Source organism: Hyperolius riggenbachi, chromosome 5, assembly GCF_040937935.1.
Source record: "Hyperolius riggenbachi isolate aHypRig1 chromosome 5, aHypRig1.pri, whole genome shotgun sequence".
Taxonomy (NCBI): domain Eukaryota; kingdom Metazoa; phylum Chordata; class Amphibia; order Anura; family Hyperoliidae; genus Hyperolius; species Hyperolius riggenbachi.
Window position 1 is genome coordinate 25,336,337 of NC_090650.1, and position 18,543 is coordinate 25,354,879.

The 18,543-nt window shown below is 43.6% G+C and overlaps 1 protein-coding gene across 2 annotated transcripts in view; it reads left to right on the forward strand.

The window, feature by feature from the left end:
* Nucleotides 1–17,985, forward strand: part of CCM2 (CCM2 scaffold protein) — a 50,837-nt gene extending 32,852 nt beyond the window's left edge. For both annotated transcript variants that reach the window (XM_068235199.1, XM_068235200.1), the window contains exons 5-11: nt 2,460–2,643; nt 2,733–2,869; nt 5,939–6,074; nt 7,685–7,742; nt 9,640–9,754; nt 11,048–11,186; nt 16,568–17,985. In XM_068235199.1, coding sequence (XP_068091300.1) covers nt 2,460–2,643; nt 2,733–2,869; nt 5,939–6,074; nt 7,685–7,742; nt 9,640–9,754; nt 11,048–11,186; nt 16,568–16,866 — 1,068 coding nt within the window. In that variant the 3' untranslated portion in view covers nt 16,867–17,985. The remainder of the gene's footprint in view (nt 1–2,459; nt 2,644–2,732; nt 2,870–5,938; nt 6,075–7,684; nt 7,743–9,639; nt 9,755–11,047; nt 11,187–16,567) is intronic.
* The last annotated feature ends 558 nt before the right edge of the window (nt 17,986–18,543 follow it).

Below are 18,543 nucleotides of genomic sequence, written 5' to 3' on the forward strand. Positions count from 1 at the left end.
CTAGCCGGGTGGAGCACCCGGCTAAAAGAGCCTGGGGAGAACACTGGTAATCAATAATTCCATGAGTTTATTAAGGACGTGTCCCATAAAAACAAATTACAAAACACTGCAATTAAAATCTCCCTAAAGGCTGAGAGTAACCAGCACCTGTCATAAGCTGCATACAATAATGTATTATGTAAACAAGATAACAATATACAGAGGAATTGGGAAGCAGCATACAGTGCTTAATATAAAGTGCTTCAGTGCAATCGTGCAAGTGGAGCATATATGACTCAAAATGTGCAAAAAATACAAAAAATCCCATACAAAAATAGTAAAATTAGTGTTTGACAAAGCAGTTATGAAAAATGACCACAATGGCACTAAAGTGATCCGTGCCGTGTGAGGTAGAATAAGTGAATAACAATGTGTTGTAATGTAGAAAGTAGATGAGGGCAAAATCTTGTCACAAAATGCGGATAATAGTGAATTAAGGCCCATACACACGTCTGATTTTCGCAAGCGACCCGTCGTTTGGACGTCAAATCGGGCATGTGTAAAGTCTGTCGTTCAGCTGATAAGACTGGACTTGAGCAATCCGCTTGTCCAGTCTTATAAGGTGAACGACAGACTTTACACGCTCCCGATTTGACGTCCAAACGACGGGTCGTTTGCGAAAATCAGACGTGTGTATGGGCCTTTAGAGTTGCTCACCCAATAATGGCAGCGTTCCGGGAGAGGAAGGGAGACATCCTGGCCTGTCTTTATATTAAGCACTGTATGCTGCTTCCCAATTTCTCTGTATATTGTTATCTTGTTTACATAATACATTATTGTATGCAGCTTATGAGGGCTGCTGATTACCCTCAGCCTTTTAGGCTGGTTTCACAGTGGGACGTTACAGGCGCAGGTTAGAGCAGTCTGTAACGCAGCCCACCGCACAGCAATGAAAAATCAATGGGCTGTTCACAGTGCCCACGTTGCGATACCTAGTAACGCTGCGCCACCAGACAACGTACTGCATGCAGTACTTTCTAAGCGGCAGAGCCGCGTTAGACTGCTTGCACATGCTCAGTAACGTTGGGGAGGAGGGGAGAGCGGCCAGGCACATGGCTAATTAATATTCACTGCACTCAGTGACGTGCAGTGTTTACTTCCTGGAGCGGACGCTCTGTGCAGCGATTGGCCGGCGGGACCACGTGATGCCGCATGCGTCCAAGAGTACGCATCACGGCATCACGGACGCCAGAGTGAGCTGCACAACGCGGCTCACTCTGACGTCCACCTTAGAGAGCACCAGGCATTGCGTTAGGGGCACGTTATGCGACCATAACGCCCCCTAAAACGCAACGTCCTGGTGTGAAACTAGCCTAAAGGGAACCAGAGACGAAGCACCCTCATGTATATTACCATATATATCAATGGGGACATTAGAGAAAACACCTAGCCTGCTCTCTATTTCATTTTTAACTTTTCAGCTTGCTTCTTAGCATCCATGATAAAATCCCCGGCTGAGCATTCAGTCTGGCTTTGCTCAGGAATTTTTATAGCTGAGTCTGTGTTCTCTGGTGTCTTTTCAAGCCCAAGCCTGCCCCCTTGTGGCTCTGCTCAGGAATCATTATAGCTGAGTCATTATAGCAAAGCCAGACTGAATGCTTAGTCAGGGATTTTATCAGGGCTGATAACAAGCAGGCTGAACAGTTACAAATGAAACAGACAGCAGGGTAGTTGTTTTCTCTAATGTTCCCACTGATGTATATGGTAAAATACATGAGGGTGCTTCGTCTCTGGTTCACTTTAAGATGCGTACACATGCACTACTGGTTAGAACGACGGGTCAGTCAGACCCTCCTGCTGGGCGGGCGTTCCAGCGACAGTAGTGCGTGTGTACAGTCTGTCAGACAGACTGAACAGGCTGTTTCTGAACGATCCACTGAGCGATTCGTTCAGAAACAGCCTCATCAGTCTGCTGACTGTACACACGCACTACTGTCGCTGGAACGCCCGCCCAGCAGGAGGGTCTGACTGACCCGTCGTTCTAACCAGTAGTGCATGTGTACGCACCTTTAGGGAGATTTTAATTGCTCTGCCTGTTCAGTAAGCCAGCACCTATTCAGTAGGAGACCTTAGGCAAGTCTCCCTAACACTGCTACTGCCTACTGAGCGCCTCCTAGTGGCTGCAGCTCTGGCGCTTTGAGTCCGCCAGGAGAAAAGCGTGATATAAATGTTCTGTGTTTGTTAATAAACTTATGGAATTATTGATTACCTTTGAAATAGACTGTTTATTATGGTAATTAACTAAACCTACTTGGGTAATTTTACCTACTTAGCTCCGTTTGGGTCTCTTTGTGCTGATTTAATGTGCACTACCCCGCTACAAAGAGTATGAGGGAATATAACAATGCCCCCCCCCCCCCCCATGTGCTGCTTATATGTATGTGTGTATATCATCTTCTGCCCCCTGCTGTCACCCGCAGAGACTGCATCAGCTGCCGGCACAGCTGACCCAGGAGCACGATGCCGTCATCAGCCTATCGGCGTACAACGTCAAGGTGGTCTGGAGAGACGGCGAGGACATCATTCTCAGGGTTCCCATTCATGACATTGCGGCCGTCTCCTACATCCGAGACGACTGCCTCCACCTGGTGCTTCTCAAAACCGGTAAGATAAACCTACATGCACGTTGGGATTTCACCGATGCGTTTACGTGTTCCCACGTGTCACATGGTTTTGTGTTTGTCACCATACAGCGCAGGATCCCGGAATCTCCCCCAGTCAGAGTCTGTCTGCAGAGAGCGCCAAAGTCCTGACCTCTGGATCGTTATCGGAATGCGGGACAGGTCCGGTGGAATCCTGCTGTCTGGTGATTTTGGCTGCAGAGAGCAAGGTAATCTTCTGCTTTGTTTTCTTGTGGTGATCAGGGATGAGCATGCTGGAGCGCATTTCAGAGCGTTGGTGTAAGTGGGCAGCAAGAAAGGGTTAACTCACCCTGGTAGTTGTTACCATCCATCCTCCGCTCCATCCTCTGCTCCATCCTCCCAATACTTCCTCCTTTGTAGCTGGGTCTGCAGCTGGCTGTACTTCACAGAGCCCACGTCTGAAGCTTGCTCCAGGCCAGAATGCATGCTGGGAGCTGTAGTGTGTACATCTCTATGGCAGGAGATGCATGTACATCTACAAACTACAGCTTCCAGCATGCATTGCGGTAACAGCTCCCAGCATGCATTGTGGTTGAGAGCAAGCTTCAGGCGCGGGTCCTTTGAAGTGCGGCTGGCTGAAGACAAGATGGAGAGCATCACGGGGGGGTGCTACACAAGCATGTGCAACATAGTAACCTAGTTTGAAGAAGTGTTAGAGGAACTCCAGTGAAAATGATGTAATAAAAAAAGTGCTTCATTTTTACAATAATTATGTATAAATGATTTAGTCAGTGTTTGCCCATTGCAAAATATTTTAAATCCCTGATTTATATTCCGACATTTATCACATGGTGACATTTTTACTGCTGGCAGATGATGTAGCTGCTGCTTGCTGTTTTAGCAGTTGAAAACAGCTGTAAACAGCTATTTCCCACAGTGCAACAGGGTTCACAGACAGGAAACTGCCAAGAGTACGTACTCAGAATTTCTTTGTGGGAGGGGTTTTGCCACAATATCAGTCATACAGCGCCCCCTGATGGTCTGTTTGCGAAAAGGAATAGATTTCTCATGTAAAAAGGGGTATCAGCTACTGATTGGGATAAAGTTCAATTCTTGGTCGGAGTTTCTCTTTAAGGTGGCCACTCACCATACAGTTTTTTTTTTTTAAATATCTGTTCAATTCAAGAATTGCAATTCATTTTTTCTGAGTAATTGTAACATTTCAAAAATATAACCAATGCACCACACACCTATGTTCAATTTTTCCCCAGTTACGATAAAAAGGATTGGAAACTCCGAGAAAACTGCTAGGTTGTGTATATCAGTGTTTCTCAACATTTTATTGGTATGTACCCCTTTTAAAACCCTGTACTCACCAAGTACCCCCTAGCATAGTAAACATTATCACAAGTACCCCTTGACAAATATATATTTAATCTTAGTACATGATAATTAGTACTAAACAATTTCCAAGCATTTACTATTGTTTTTAATTAGCTAAAATACTAATTTGATGGTGTTTAACCACTTCACCACTGAGGGGTTTTACCCCCTGACCACCAGAGCAATTTTCACCTTTCAGCGCTCCTTCCATTCATTCGTCTATAACTTTATCATTACTTATCGCAATGAAATGAACTATATCTTGTTTTTTCCGCCACCAATTAGGCTTTCTTTAGGTGGGACATTATGCCAAGAATTATTTTTTTCTAAATGTGTTTTAATGGGAAAATAGGAAAAATGTGGGGAAAAAAAAAATTATTTTTCAGTTTTCGGCCATTATAGTTTTTAAATAATGCATGCTACTGTAATTAAAACCCATGAAATTTATGTGCCCTTTTGTCCCGGTTATAAAACCGTTTAAATTATGTCCCTATCACAATGTTTGGCGCCAATATTTCATTTGGAAATAAAGGTGCATTTTTTTCAGTTTTGCGTCCATCCCTAATTACAAGCCCATAGTTTATAAAGTAACAGTGTTATACCTTCTTGACTTAAATATTTAAAAAGTTCAGTCCCTAAGGTAACTAATTATGTATTTTTTTTAATTGTAAATTTTTTAATTTTTTTTTAATTACAAAAAAAAAAAAAATGGGGAGTGTGGGAGGTAATGAGTTAATTTTTTGTGTAAAAGTCATTTATTTGTATGTGAAAAATGTGTAGGGTGTAGTTTACTATTTGGCCACAAGATGGCCACAGTAACTTTTTGCTTTATTGCGACCTCCAAGCCTCCTTCCGGAAGCTTGGAGGAAGAATAAGGAAGCTGGACACGTGAGTTTCTTCTCACAATGATCGCGCTGCCCATAGGAGAGCAGCGGGTCATTGTGGGGCTTAGATCAACGAACGGGAATGGATTTTCCCGTTCATTGATCTCCGGGCGAGCGGGCGGCGGCGGTTTTACTAGCGGCGGGCGGCGTGTTTACGAGCGGGAGCGCGGACAGCGTCGGGAACGCGGAAAGTACGTGTTTCTCCGTCCCTGGTTTTTAAAGGATGGAAAAAGGGGCGGAGAAATACGTACGCGCGGGGGTAAAGTGTTTAAATAAGATTTATCATTTTCTAAAACTCTAAATTTGTTACTCTTGGTTAAGTATATCAAGTCCAAGTACCCCCTGGAACCATCAGAAGTACCCCCTGGGGTACGCGTACCACACGTTGAGAACCTAGGGTGTATATTAATACATTGAGAATCTAATGCTGGGAATACATGGGGTGAATTCTGAGCTGTTTAGATGGTTAGATAGATAATTTCCCACATGTCCGATCACCACGCGATCGTTTTGCCACTCTATTTGTCATTGAAGTGAATTGATAAAAGATAAGAAAAACGACGGAAGGTAAGAGAATCGAGCGGGCAAAACGATCGGGCACCAGAATCGACCCAGCATAACATACACCATACACTCTTTAGACAAATTGAAGAAAAATTTCCAGCATTCCAGATCGATAAAAATCGAATAAAACGGGAAATCTGATCTGATTTTTTTTCAGTCGAATGAAAAAAAAAATTACATTTTTTTTTCGGGCGTTCCGATCCTTTTTATCGAATTGCCATAAAATCGGATCATTTTATTGTATCATGTGTGGCCATCTTTAGTCTGTCCCTAGTAAATTATTGTCCTTGTCAAAATTATTCTGAGTATTTCCTTGCTTGCTGGTGCCTTCAAAGGCATTTTATTTACGTGTGAAAATATCGCCTAGTAGGAAACCTCGGGAGGAAAGGTTAATTGAATATGGGCCTCTGTCTGTAAAAGTTGTTTGCTGGCTTGTATTGCTCATACATGTCTGGTGTTTCTTTCCTCCCCCCCCCCCCCCCCAAGGCTGCTGCAGAGGAGCTGTGCACCCTCCTAGGCCAAGTCTTTCAGATAGTCTACACCGAATCCACCATCGACTTCTTGGACCGCGCCATATTCGATGGTGCCTCCACACCCACCCGCCATCTGTCCTTACACAGCGGTATGTATAGTGGAAACTCAGCACTCTCCTACAATCCTCAACCGTACTGCGAATCTTCCATTCTTTACGTATGCCTCTCCGCCATCTTGTGTTACTGTCACCTGTCTGCCATATTGGCTTCAATTCACTAAGAACAGTTTCGGAAAAAAATAGGTCGATAAAATACTGCATTCGGTATTGTAGACTTTTTTTTTTCCCCCCAAAATCAATAAGATTTTTTTTAACATATGCGGTTATAGATAGGTAATTTACCGAAAAACAATGCTTCAATTCACTGGTAAAACGTTGAAGTCTGTGGAGGTCTCGGCAGTAAGCTGTGTTCTTCTTCTACGGTGATGATCTTCCTCTTCTGGCCGGAGGTGTGATGGTTCTTCAGGTGGGCTGCCTAAGACATGAGTCGTTCCTTTGCAAGTTGCTGCTTCTTTCCTGTGACCGTGTACAAGAGCAAAAGGCATCCCCGACATCCATTTTGATCTGAACAAAAAACAAATACTGTATTTTGTGGACTTTTTCTCCCCCAAAAGTGGAGAAAAAAGTCACTGCGTCTTATAGTCCAAATGCAGGGAGTTCCTGACTTGTGAACGCCTCCCAATACGAACCTCCAACCTGCCGCAATGTCAGGGACTCCCTGTACTGTGCCCATGCAGAGGAGGACAGGGGGAAAAAACGGAGGACATGGGACACAAAGTGGCATAGATGAGGACACATGGGGGACAGAGGAGAACACAAGGGGGCATGAGGTACAAGGGGGCATGAGGTACAAAGGGGACATAATCCACAAGATGTCTCTTCACCATGGATGCACCAGGTTTAGTATATTTTTTTTTCCCCTGGTTTTTGTCTTCTAAACCTAGGTGTGTCTTCTGGTCAGGAGCGTCTTATAGACCGAAAAATACGGTATATGAGATACCAATGTGGAGGATTATGTCCAGACCGAACATCAAATCAAAACTCCAATAGTAATACAAAACTTTTTATTAATCATCATTATACAAAAAAAATAATAATAAAAAATAGACATTAAAAATGTGCCTGGGATCTGGTTCACGGTCACAGTGAACTCTACATAGAACTGTGTTACCTCATGCTAGCAAATTTTAATGCGAATTCATATGCAAATTCACATATTTATCAAAAGTGCGTTTTTAACCATGTCAGTGCCTGTGGGCTTTTTTTTTTTTTTTTAAATTGCGTTTTAGGTGAAAATGCACGCAAATTCGCATTGTAATCCGCATGGCAAAAACGCAGGCGGATTTCCTATTCATTACATTACGTGCGAATGACACAGTATGCGTGCGGCGTGTGAATTCTGATGGCTCTGCTGTGCAGCTTTTTTTTCTACACAGCCTTGCGCGCGCAGATTTTTTTTGGGACTGGAAACAGGCCCATTGACTTGTATTGTCATGCGAATCTGCATGCAGAAATATGCATGCAGATTCATGTTAGTGGAAACGGGCCCTTATCCTGCAGTGTTGGTTTATGAACGCCGCTGACACTGACAGGGTGACTGAAAGTGACGACAGTGGCGTCTGATTGAATACAGTTTCAGGCTTTGATTCTTGCTGATAAATCCTCGGAGGATTGAGCAGCCTTTTCTCTTTCTGTTTCAGACGACTCTTCCAACAAGGTGGAGGTGAAGGAATCGTACGAGCTGGAAGCTGGAGCTTTGTAAGTTCTCTTCCTGATGAAGGAATTTCATGAACTCTAAATTCAGCTGCTGGTCGATGGTTGGGCACAGAGACGTTTCAGCTGGAAATGCGTTACCGTTAGTGATAAGCAAAAAATGATCCAAACAGGCAAATGTCCAAAGACCTGGGGGCTGCAATGTCCCCGCCTATCACCCTCCCATTCACTCCTCTTCCCCACCCCATACACTCCCCTTAAAGGACACCCGAGGTGAAAATAAACTTCTGAGAAAAACAATTGTATCTGTCCTCCTTCTCCTAAAAATGACTTTTTTTTTAGATATCCCACAGTTTTATTTTATATCTAAATCTAGTTTTTAAGTTGTTTTTTTTTAAATGTCTCTGCTCAATGTCACCTTCACTGAAGTATGCCATAGCTCAAATCTATGAATTGTTGACCCTTTTTATCGCTTTCTTGCTCCAGGAAGCCATTTACTGACAGGAAAGTGTTCTATGGCTGTAATTACTTATCAGTTAGGGTTATGCTATAGTCTGACCCAGACAGAAACTGTCACTTACATACCTGATGTTTAACTCTTTCAGGCACAGAGAAAAAAGGAACATGGCATATTTATTTGTGTGCTTTTCCATCTGCATACATGTCTTTCTCATCATGTCACACATAACCTTGGTTGTCCTTTAAGAGGAGAAAATGGGAGGGATGCTAAAAGGGAACATCACAGCAAGCGCACCTCTTCCTGTCTGAAAATTTTACCAAAAGTCACATTTTTTTTAAAGCGGACCTGCACTCAGAACTTCCTCTCTGCTCTAAAAGATAAGCAACAGCATAATAACCTTGAAAGAAAAACATTTCTATGTTACAGCTGATACAAATCCTGCAATTAATCTGCAGTGTGTCTACGTTCTGATTTTATGAACTGAGTAACCAAGCAGCTCAGGGTGACCCGAACTACTAGGAATGTATGATTTTATGAAAGCAGACATATTGTTAACATCCTGTGCTTTCAAATGAGCTTATCTGCAATCTCTGCCATGGCAGTCATGTAGTGGCACAGAGCCTTCGTGTACAAGCAGCTTACTGCACAGGGGCGGCGCAGACACGGCATCGCTCATTAGAGGCAGAGGATCAGGAGGACAACCAGACAACCTGCATCGTTTAAAAGAAAATAAATATGGCAGCCTCCATATCCCTCTCAACACGGCTCTCTTTAAAGGAATGTGCAAAAACATACATTCCTTTAAAAAGCACTCTGAAAATCGCATTGCAAAATCGTAGGTGTGTAGCGATTGTGTTTTGCATTGTGAACAAAGCTTACTTCTAAGTAGGGACAGGGATCTCTGTTGAGCTGTGACTGCAGTGCTGGCTACAAAGAGTTAAAGTACACCTAGAGAGGGATATAGAGGCTGCCATATTTATTCCCAATACCAGTTGCCTGGCACATACCTGAAACAAGCGTGCAGCTAATCCAGTGAGACTTCGCTCAGTGCATCTGATCTGCATGCTTGTTCAGGGTCTGTATCTAAAAATTATTAGAGGCAGAGGATCAGCAGGACAGCCAGGCAATGTGCATTGTTTAATGTCAGCCTCCATGTCCCTCTCACTTCAGGTTCCCTTTAATCTAATAGCAATGAAAGGAGATGTGCAGGGACAGTTCTGTGCATACAGGGAGCAACCTGCTGCTTCCCCTTCCTTATTGCATAATTTCCCATATCCCTTTTACTCTGGGCCAAAATATCCTTTACATTGTAACCTTTATCCGTGTCCTATAACAGATGCCACTGCTGTTGGGCATCCTCACTTTGTGAAATACTGCATTGTGCACATCTTCTTAAATATTACCTTCGCTTGTTGCTTTTAGTTCTTGTAACATATTATTCTACTGCAGTAGCTTTACGCTGGTGTTTTTTCTCCTCTTTAGCTCTTTCCAGGACTCCCCAGACACTGATGGTAATTCTCCGCCCCATAACAAGACGGCCAGTGACAGTGAGCTGAGCACCACGGCGGCAGAGCTGCTGCAGGACTACATGATGACCGTAAGCTGACATTCCCTCTCCTGCCATGTGACTGACTCTCCCTCTCCTGCCATGTGACTGACTCTCCCTCTCCTGTCATGGGACTGACGGTCCCTCTCCTGTCATGGGACTGACGGTCCCTCTCCTGTCATGGGACTGACGGTCCCTCTCCTGTCATGGGACTGACGGTCCCTCTCCTGTCATGGGACTGACGGCCCCTCTCCTGTCATGGGACTGACGGCCCCTCTCCTGTCATGGGACTGACGGCCCCTCTCCTGTCATGGGACTGACGGCCCCTCTCCTGTCATGGGACTGACGGCCCCTCTCCTGTCATGGGACTGACGGCCCCTCTCCTGTCATGGGACTGACGTTCCTGTTTTTTTTTCTATAACTGCTTGCTGAGCACACAGCTCAACAGTCCGTGGAAAAGAGGCCTTAAACTTGGTGTTTGAGCACGCATAAATTTTCTCATGCAAAGTACGTCTTCTTGCTTGAAGGTTGAGGCACTTACTCTATTATATGTATATAGATAGATTGTATAGTGTGTGGCTCCCTTAAAGCCGCATCTACACGCGTAGATGCGGCTCCGATGTTCCTTATCAATCGAGCCGGATAAGATCCGACAGGACGGATCTCCGCACCGCCGATTCCCTGCTCGCTCCCCGCGAGGGGACAATGGCAGGGAATCGAGCAGAAGATAAGCGGCGCCGGCGGGGAATCGAATCCGGCGTGCGAGCGGGTACGCGGAAGAGGATCGGAGCCGCATCTACGCGTGTAGATGCGGCTTTAGACAATCGTCTCTATTCACGCATCTAAAAAAAAACATGCTGCATCATTTATTCTGTCCAGTGTTCTCCAGCCTTAGTTAATAAACAGCATAGCCTTAAACAGGAACTGTAGTGAAAATAACATCATTAATAAGTTGTTTTTTTGTTGTTGTTTTTTTTGTACAATAGTAATTTATAAATTAAGTCATTGTTTGTCTTTTTTTGTAAAAACTTTACTCTCCATGATTTACATCCTGGAATTTATCGCTGGTGGCTTTAATGCTGTCAGGTGCATCACTGCAGAATGTTTACTGAATGTTCCGCATCCAGTAAAAAATATACCTGGTCTCCTAGAATGCTTTCCGAGAAGAATTCCGGATTGCTGAACAGAATTGGTATTTAGCCCCGCCCTCCAACTGGGAGGGTGGTGCTACATACCAATATACAGCAATAAATAGATATAGCAGGTGCTACTGATGTGGAAACCAGCATTCCGCTATATCTAATGACAGCACCTCTTTAATATTTGCATGTTTTCGGTTTCCAGCTGCGGACCAAGCTGTCCTCAGAAGAGATCCGGCAGTTCGCCATGCTTCTCCATGAGTACCGGAATGGCGCCTCTATCCACGAGTTCTGCATCAATCTCCGCCAGCTCTACGGGGACAGCCGGAAGTTTCTGCTATTGGGTAAGGAGGTTACAGTGCAACAAAGAGAACTCCTGGCTCTGCAATGTACAAAGTGATCATTTCAGCAAATAGTCTCCTGCCAGGCAGGGAGTGTTCATACTCTGCACACTGTCCTGTAAAGGGGGCAGGGAAAGGACAATGCAGTCAGTAGAAATGCTGATTAATTGCTGCGTGGGACTCAGAAGACTGTACAGACATCCGACAACAAACGGTCCTTAGAAGTTTTATGTCAGTACGTACCTTTTTAAAGGGAACCAGAGACGAAGCACCCTTATGTATTTACCATATACATCAGTGGGAACATTAGAGAAAACACCTACCATGCTTTCTGTTTCATTATTTACTGTTCAGATTGATTCTTAGCAGCCCAGATAAAATCCCCGACTGAGCATTCAGTTTGGCTTTGTTCAGGAATCTTTATAGCGGAGTCTGTCTTCTGTGCTCTTTTTAAGCCCAAGCCTGCCCCCTTGTGGCTCTGCTCTGCAATCATTATAGCTGAGTCATAGCAAAGCCAGACTGAATGCTCAGTCGGGGATTTCATCAGGGCTGATTAGAAGCAATCTGAACAGTGAAGAATGAAACCGAAAGCAGGGTAGGTGTTTTCTCTGTTTCCACTGATATATATGGTAAAATACATGAGGACGCTTCGTCTCTGGTTCACTTTAAAGGACATCTGCGAGAGCTATATGGAGGCTGTCATATTACTTATCTTTTAAGCTATACCAGTTGCCTGGCTGTCCTGCTGATCCTCTGCCTCTAATACTTTCAGCCATAGACCATCCCTGAACAAGCATGCAGCAGACCAGGTGTTTCTGACATTATTGTCCGATCTAACAGATTAGCTGCATGCTTGTTTCTGGTCTGATTCAGACACTATTGCAGCCAAATAGATCAGCGGGGCTGCCAGGCAATTGGTATTGCTTAACAAGAAATAAAGATGGCAGCCTCCATATCCCTCTCGCTTCAATTGTCCTTTAAAGAGGAACTCCAGTGAAAATAATGTAATAAAAAAGTGGTTCATTTTTACAATAATTATGTGTAAATGATTTAGTCAGTGTTTGCCCATTGTAAAATCTTTTAAATCCCTGATTTATATTCTGACATTTATTACATGGTGACACTTTTACTGCTGGCAAGTGATGTAGCTGCTGCTTGCTGTTTTGGCAGTTGGAAACCGCTGTAAACAGCTATTTCCCACAATGCAACAAGGTTCACAGACAGGAAACTGCCAGAAGTACCTCGGTACTCAGAGCTTCTTGTCGGAGGGGTTTCACCACAATATCAGTCTAACAGCGCCCCCTGATGGTCTGATTGTGAAAAGGAATAGATTTCTCATGTAAAAGGGGTATCGGCTACTGATTGGGATGAAGTTTAATTCTTGGTCTGAGTTTCTCTTTAACCTTTAAAACTGAACTTAAAAGAAACCAGAGATTAACAATTTGGCACAAAATAAACACATCCTCTGATAGATTTTACAAAATAAATGCTATACCTGGTATTTTCACTGCTCTGGAGTGCCGTTTTTTGTGTTTACTAAAAATCCTTGCAAAACACAGTTCATCAGAAAAGCATACTATTTAGTGGGCTGTGTGCAAAATGAAATCACCATTTCTAAAAACCTCTTATGACTAACAAATATAGATAAACCCTTACATTAGCAGATACAGGCATAGCTCCCTCGGCACCAGCAGCTCCTTCCATCTCATCACAGCTCTCTGTGATGTTGCAGTATACAGAATAGGAAAGCAGAGCCAGAAGGGGGCAAGCTTGGGCTTGAAAAGACATCAGAGAAGACAGACTCGGCTATAATTATTCCTGAGCAAAGCCAGACTGAATGCTCAGTCGGGGATTTTATTAGGGCGGAAACGAGCAGGCTGAGCAGTAAAGGATGAAACAGAGAGCAGGGCAGGTGTTTTCTCTAATGTTCCCACTGATATATATGGTAAAATACATGAGGGTGCTTCATCTCTGGTACACTTTAAAAACTCAAAAACCCACTGTGCAGCTCTGTACCTATCCATAGGGGCCCATTCACACTGACTACATAGCGCTGTGATCATTTTGCTATGTTGTATGCAGCATACAGTCTGAGGGTTTAAAGAGAATCTGTATTGTTAAAATCGCACAAAAGTAAACCTACCAGTGCGTTAGGGGACATCTCCTATTACCCTCTGTCACAATTTCGCCGCTCCTCGCCGCATTAAAAGTGGTTAAAAACAGTTTTAAAACGTTTGTTTATAAACAAACAAAATGGCCACTAAAACAGGAAGTAGGTTGATGTACAGCATGTCCACACATAGAAAATACATCCATACACAAGCAGCCTGTATACAGCCTTCCTTTTGTATCTCAAGAGATCATTTGTGTGTTTCTTTCCCCCTGCAGCTATCTTCCACTGAAGTGTCAGGCTGTTTCTTCCTGCAGAGTGCAGACAGCTCTGCCCGTATGTAATTCCTCAGTATGTGAAAGCCCAGCCAGCTCAGAGGAGGATTTATCCAGCTTGTAAAAGATAATAGAGCAGAGAGAAGCTGCACTAATCTAAATAACACACAGCAGTGTGCAGAGAGGGGCCTGGAGGGGGGAGATGCATCACAGAACCACAACACTGAAGAACTTGGCAGCCTTCCAGACACAGGCTGACAAGTCTGACAAGAGAGAGATAAGTTGATTTTATTACAGAGATGGTGATAGTAGAACGTGCTGCAGTAAGCCAGAACACCTTAGAATAGCTTTTGGAACTTGTAGGATGATAAAAAACAGGATGCAATTTTTGTTACGGAGTCTCTTTAAGGAAGAGGTCTTACTCCAACTGAAAACGCACGCGTTGCCTTGTTAAAGCAGTAGGATCAGCCATACTATGCCAGGGAAAAAAACCACATATATAAGTAGATAAATACTTCATCTACTTACATAACACATGTATTGTACTGTCCATGTTTTGATTTCAGTGAATTTTATATAGTAAATGAAGAGAATTCTCTTCCTGGTGGGGGCCACGTGTTTTGCCCACAGTTCAGGCTAAAACCTGATGTCATTTCTGCCCTTTACTTTTTTTCTTCTCCAATCGCTGAGTCACCTCAGCCTTGCTTGTAAACACAAGTGAGCAGGGGATCGTGTTTCAGATAAGCAGCTAGGCAGGGAAATATATGGATGAGGAGGAATATATTCTAGATAAAAAGAACCCCCAGAATGCAACGGTTTGGCACTGACTACTAAAGGGCCAGTGCTGTGATAACTCCACATCATCAGAAAAAGTTTTGAAAGTTTTGAATGCAGGATTAGCATCTTTATCACTTAATACACTCAGACCAGTTGCTGTTGAAATTTGATTTTTATGGCGACACTCCCGCTTTAACACACAGCATGTTGTCCATTAGAACCCGCCACACCGCACCCCATAGGTATGTGATTGCATAGCATGCATTGCAATGACTTTGTCCATTGCCACGCACCGCAACGGACTTTGTATGCAAGGACCCTCACTGATGGTCAGTGCAATGCACATAATTCTCCGTACACGAACCTGACTCGTCCAGGGAAACCTAGCTGAAAACGGTCTGGACGAGTCAGGCTTGTCCAGCAGTTCTAATGCCTAGTACACACCATACAATTTTCTGGAAGATTTTCTGTTATGCTGGGCATACATGGATGCAATTATGCACCGAATCGATCCGCTGGCTCGATCCCGGCATGTCCCCGCGTGCGCCCGGATCGATTCCTGCTAGTCCCCGCGGTCGCTTCTTATCTTCCACTCGTTTTTGTCCCATTGTCCGCCCGCGGGGATCGAGCGCAGTATCGATCCGGCGCGGTATCGGCCACGTCGGAAAATATCAATCGAGCCATCGGCAGCTCGATTGATAAGAAGCAATCCATCCGTGTATGCCCAGCATTAGATTTACCTGCCAGATAGATCATTGCCAACATGTTGGAAATTATCTATCTAACCATCTATCTGCCGAGCAATTAGGCATTGTTCTACTCAGCAGGAGATAACCAGAAGACAATGCACCAGAGATCATGACCAGTCTCTACCAGTACTTTACAGAACATAATCTAATTACAGGAAATCTTACAGAAAATTGTATGGCAGAGTTCTAGTTTTTCGCATGTGTTTTTTCACACTAACATTCGCGTTTTGTTTGCAAATTTTCGCATGCTTTTGAAACCTGCATGCAAAAATGCATACACAAGTGCGAATTTTATTGTGGAAAAATGCATGCAAAAAACTGCAAGTTTTCTGACAAAAAGCTTAGTGTACAAAAATGGTGGCCTAGCAGAAAGGGAAAACTACATTTACATTTATTTTTTTTACATAATTTTGCGTTTGAAACTTTTATTACACACAAAATGCATACCAGACCGTTGCTTGACACATTTTGGTAAGTTGCAGGCAAACCTTTCATGACAATTAATTAAACTACTTTATTCACAGAAATTCAGCAGCAATTGAATGCCAGGGAGGTTAAAGGACAACTTTAACCAGAGGGATATTGAGGCCGTCCTATTTCTTTCATTTTAAACAATACCAGTTTCCTGGCAGCCCTGCTGGCCTATTTGGCTGCAGTATGGTCTGAATGACACCAGAACCAAGCATGCTTGTTCAGGGTATATGGCTAAAAGTATTAGAGGCAGAGGATCAGCACGATAGCCTGGCAACTGGTATTACTTAAAAGGAAATAAATATGGCTCCATATCCCTATCACTTCAGTTGCCCTTAAAGTGGATCCGAGATAAACTTTTACTCATTGCATAATTGTGTTCCTTTCATATAGTTTATAGGGCATTCCTCAAGCCAAATACCTGTTTTGTTTTAATAATCTAATTCCCTATAAACTAAACAAGCCTTGCCCACAGCTCCTTTTGTGCCTTGGCACTGTAGCAAGGGCTTATGGGAGCTCAGTCTGGGCAGGAGGAAGAGGTTACTAGCCATTGATTGCAGAGGGGAGGAGGAGAGGGGACTGAATTTACACACAGGCAAGCTGATAGCATCTCCAGCCCTCAGCCTTTGACAATGTGACAAACAGAACATGGCTGCCCTCATTGTATCACAGGAATATATAATCATAAACTTTTGAAGCTGTTTGCAGCTAGACTTGCTGTGTAAACTATCTAAACTTTAGATAAGATATATAGACAAGTTACTTGTTATAGTTAGTTTTTCATCTCGGATCCGCTTTAAAAGTTGAGTTCTAAAGGTTAATGCTTAAAATGTACATTAAGCATGATTGTTTTGAGAATTTACCCTGTTTAATTTTAGACTTTGTTCATAAACTGATAGCTTTTGATGGGGGTGGGGGGGAGGGAGTGTGGTTATTTAATGTACTGTGGATGTGTTTACCTTTAGTGATTTCTTACTCTTTGTTTTTTTCCCCTCTACTCAGGGCTCCGCCCATTTATCCCAGAGAAGGACAGTCAGCCATTCGAGAACTTTCTGGAAACGATCGGGGTGAAGGATGGACGCGGCATCATCACCGACAGCTTCGGCAGGTACCGACGGACTATGAGCACCGCCTCCAACTCCACTACCAACGGCAACGGGGCAGCAGAAGGTTCAGATGACCAGTCCGTGCCATCAGAAGGGGACGAGTGGGACCGCATGATCTCTGATATCAGCAATGACATTGAGGCGCTGGGATGTAGCATGGACCAAGATCCGCCGCAAGGACCGGTAATCTCCTGACTCCCGGAATGGCAGGGACCACACTCGCGGGACGTCCTCGCCAATCAGTGCCAGCAGTGGAGTTGGACTCAAATCCAAATCCTTCAAGTCTTACGGCCATCACATTTCTGTAGACCCCACCTCGATGGAAGTGGGGCACACCTCCGCGGAGGACTCTGCAAAAAAGAAAATTCCAGCACACGTAGCGGACAGTTTGCCACAGCAGCGCCCCTCGCTGACTATCCTAGTGCCTGTGTGTTGTTGGGTCTCGCTGGTCTGTACGAGACGTGCAGATTTTCATAGCCTGAAGTGCTTTTTGTTACAAATGACAACGTGGCAGCCCCCCTACCCATCCATAAAAAAATCTCGGTGGGCCTGCTGTGGGGGCAACTTTGTACAATGAAGTGACACTTTTCTACTTTGCACAAGGACTTATTTTGTTACACTTACGACTTTTATTATTATTATTATTATTGTTTTTTGTTTTTGTTTTTTTTTTTACACACAGAAATATTTGCTGAATGAAAAACAAAACAAACAAAAAAAGACATCAAAAGTTAACGTTTACCACAATGTGAATCGCTTGAAGTTGCCAGAAGCGTTGGCAGAAGACCGTGAAGGATGCCCTTAGGAGTTTTACTTCTACAGTGATGACTGTCGTGTGCTTGTGTTTTTGGTTTTGCCTTCAGTGTGTACTTGGTGTGTATGTGCCAGGCTTGGGCTGCCAGGGGTAGAGTAAGGCAGCCCTTGGGGGCTGGATGCTGCGTTCGGGCAGACGTTGGCACGGTTACACGAGCTGGCTCACTCCGGCCTTTGGCACTGGGGACATACTTTTTGTTTTGTTTTTGCCGCTTGGTTTTGTTACACGCTTTGTCTGATGTCACGCACTGTTTACAAAAAAAAATGGCCAATGTCTGTTGGTTGATTACAAGTTGCGGATTCCAATCCCAGAAATATATTTGTCTTATTACGTTTACCACCAGCGTGCCAAAGTCAGTCGTGTTGGAGGCCAGCGGGTCTATCAGTGTTTCAGAATCTTTGATCACGATGGTCTGTTTTAGTCCCCCATTTTCGAAGTATGTTACTGGACTTGCACTTATTTGTTCTTTATAATTTCAAAAAATAGACGAGCGGAATACAGAGGTGTGTTTATGTCATTATTCTCCGTTTCTAAAAATTCAGATTTTTTTTTTATTTGAATAAACTGGACATTAGAGAAATTATGAGAAGGAGGACTGGCCCTGTTGGAAACCTCAATAGCTGGCTAAGTACAGGTGTCTAGAGATTAGTGGTGTTATTCGATTTCGGCTAGGACTTCAATTCGTAAAGGGCTGTTCGATTAAAAAGAAAACAAATCAGGTCGTTAAAATACGGCATACGGTATTTTAGATTTTTTGCTAATTCATAAAGATTTTTACAGGTGCAGTAGTGAAAGTAAACAGCTGGAGCAGGTCTCTATTTTGTTGCATGATTTTCTCCTACTTCTGTGCAGTGACGGCATTACAATAGTAAAAGACATCTCCAGCATCCATTTAGATGTACATGTTCATTCTAGTCCCTCTGAATCTCTTTTTTTAACATTTTATTTTATGGTCAGAGTTTTTAGATGAACTTCCAAGAAACATTAAACATGCCATGCTTAGGTGATTTCCCCACTTGCTCTTCAGCATCTTCAAACAGGAACCTAAACTGTTAAAC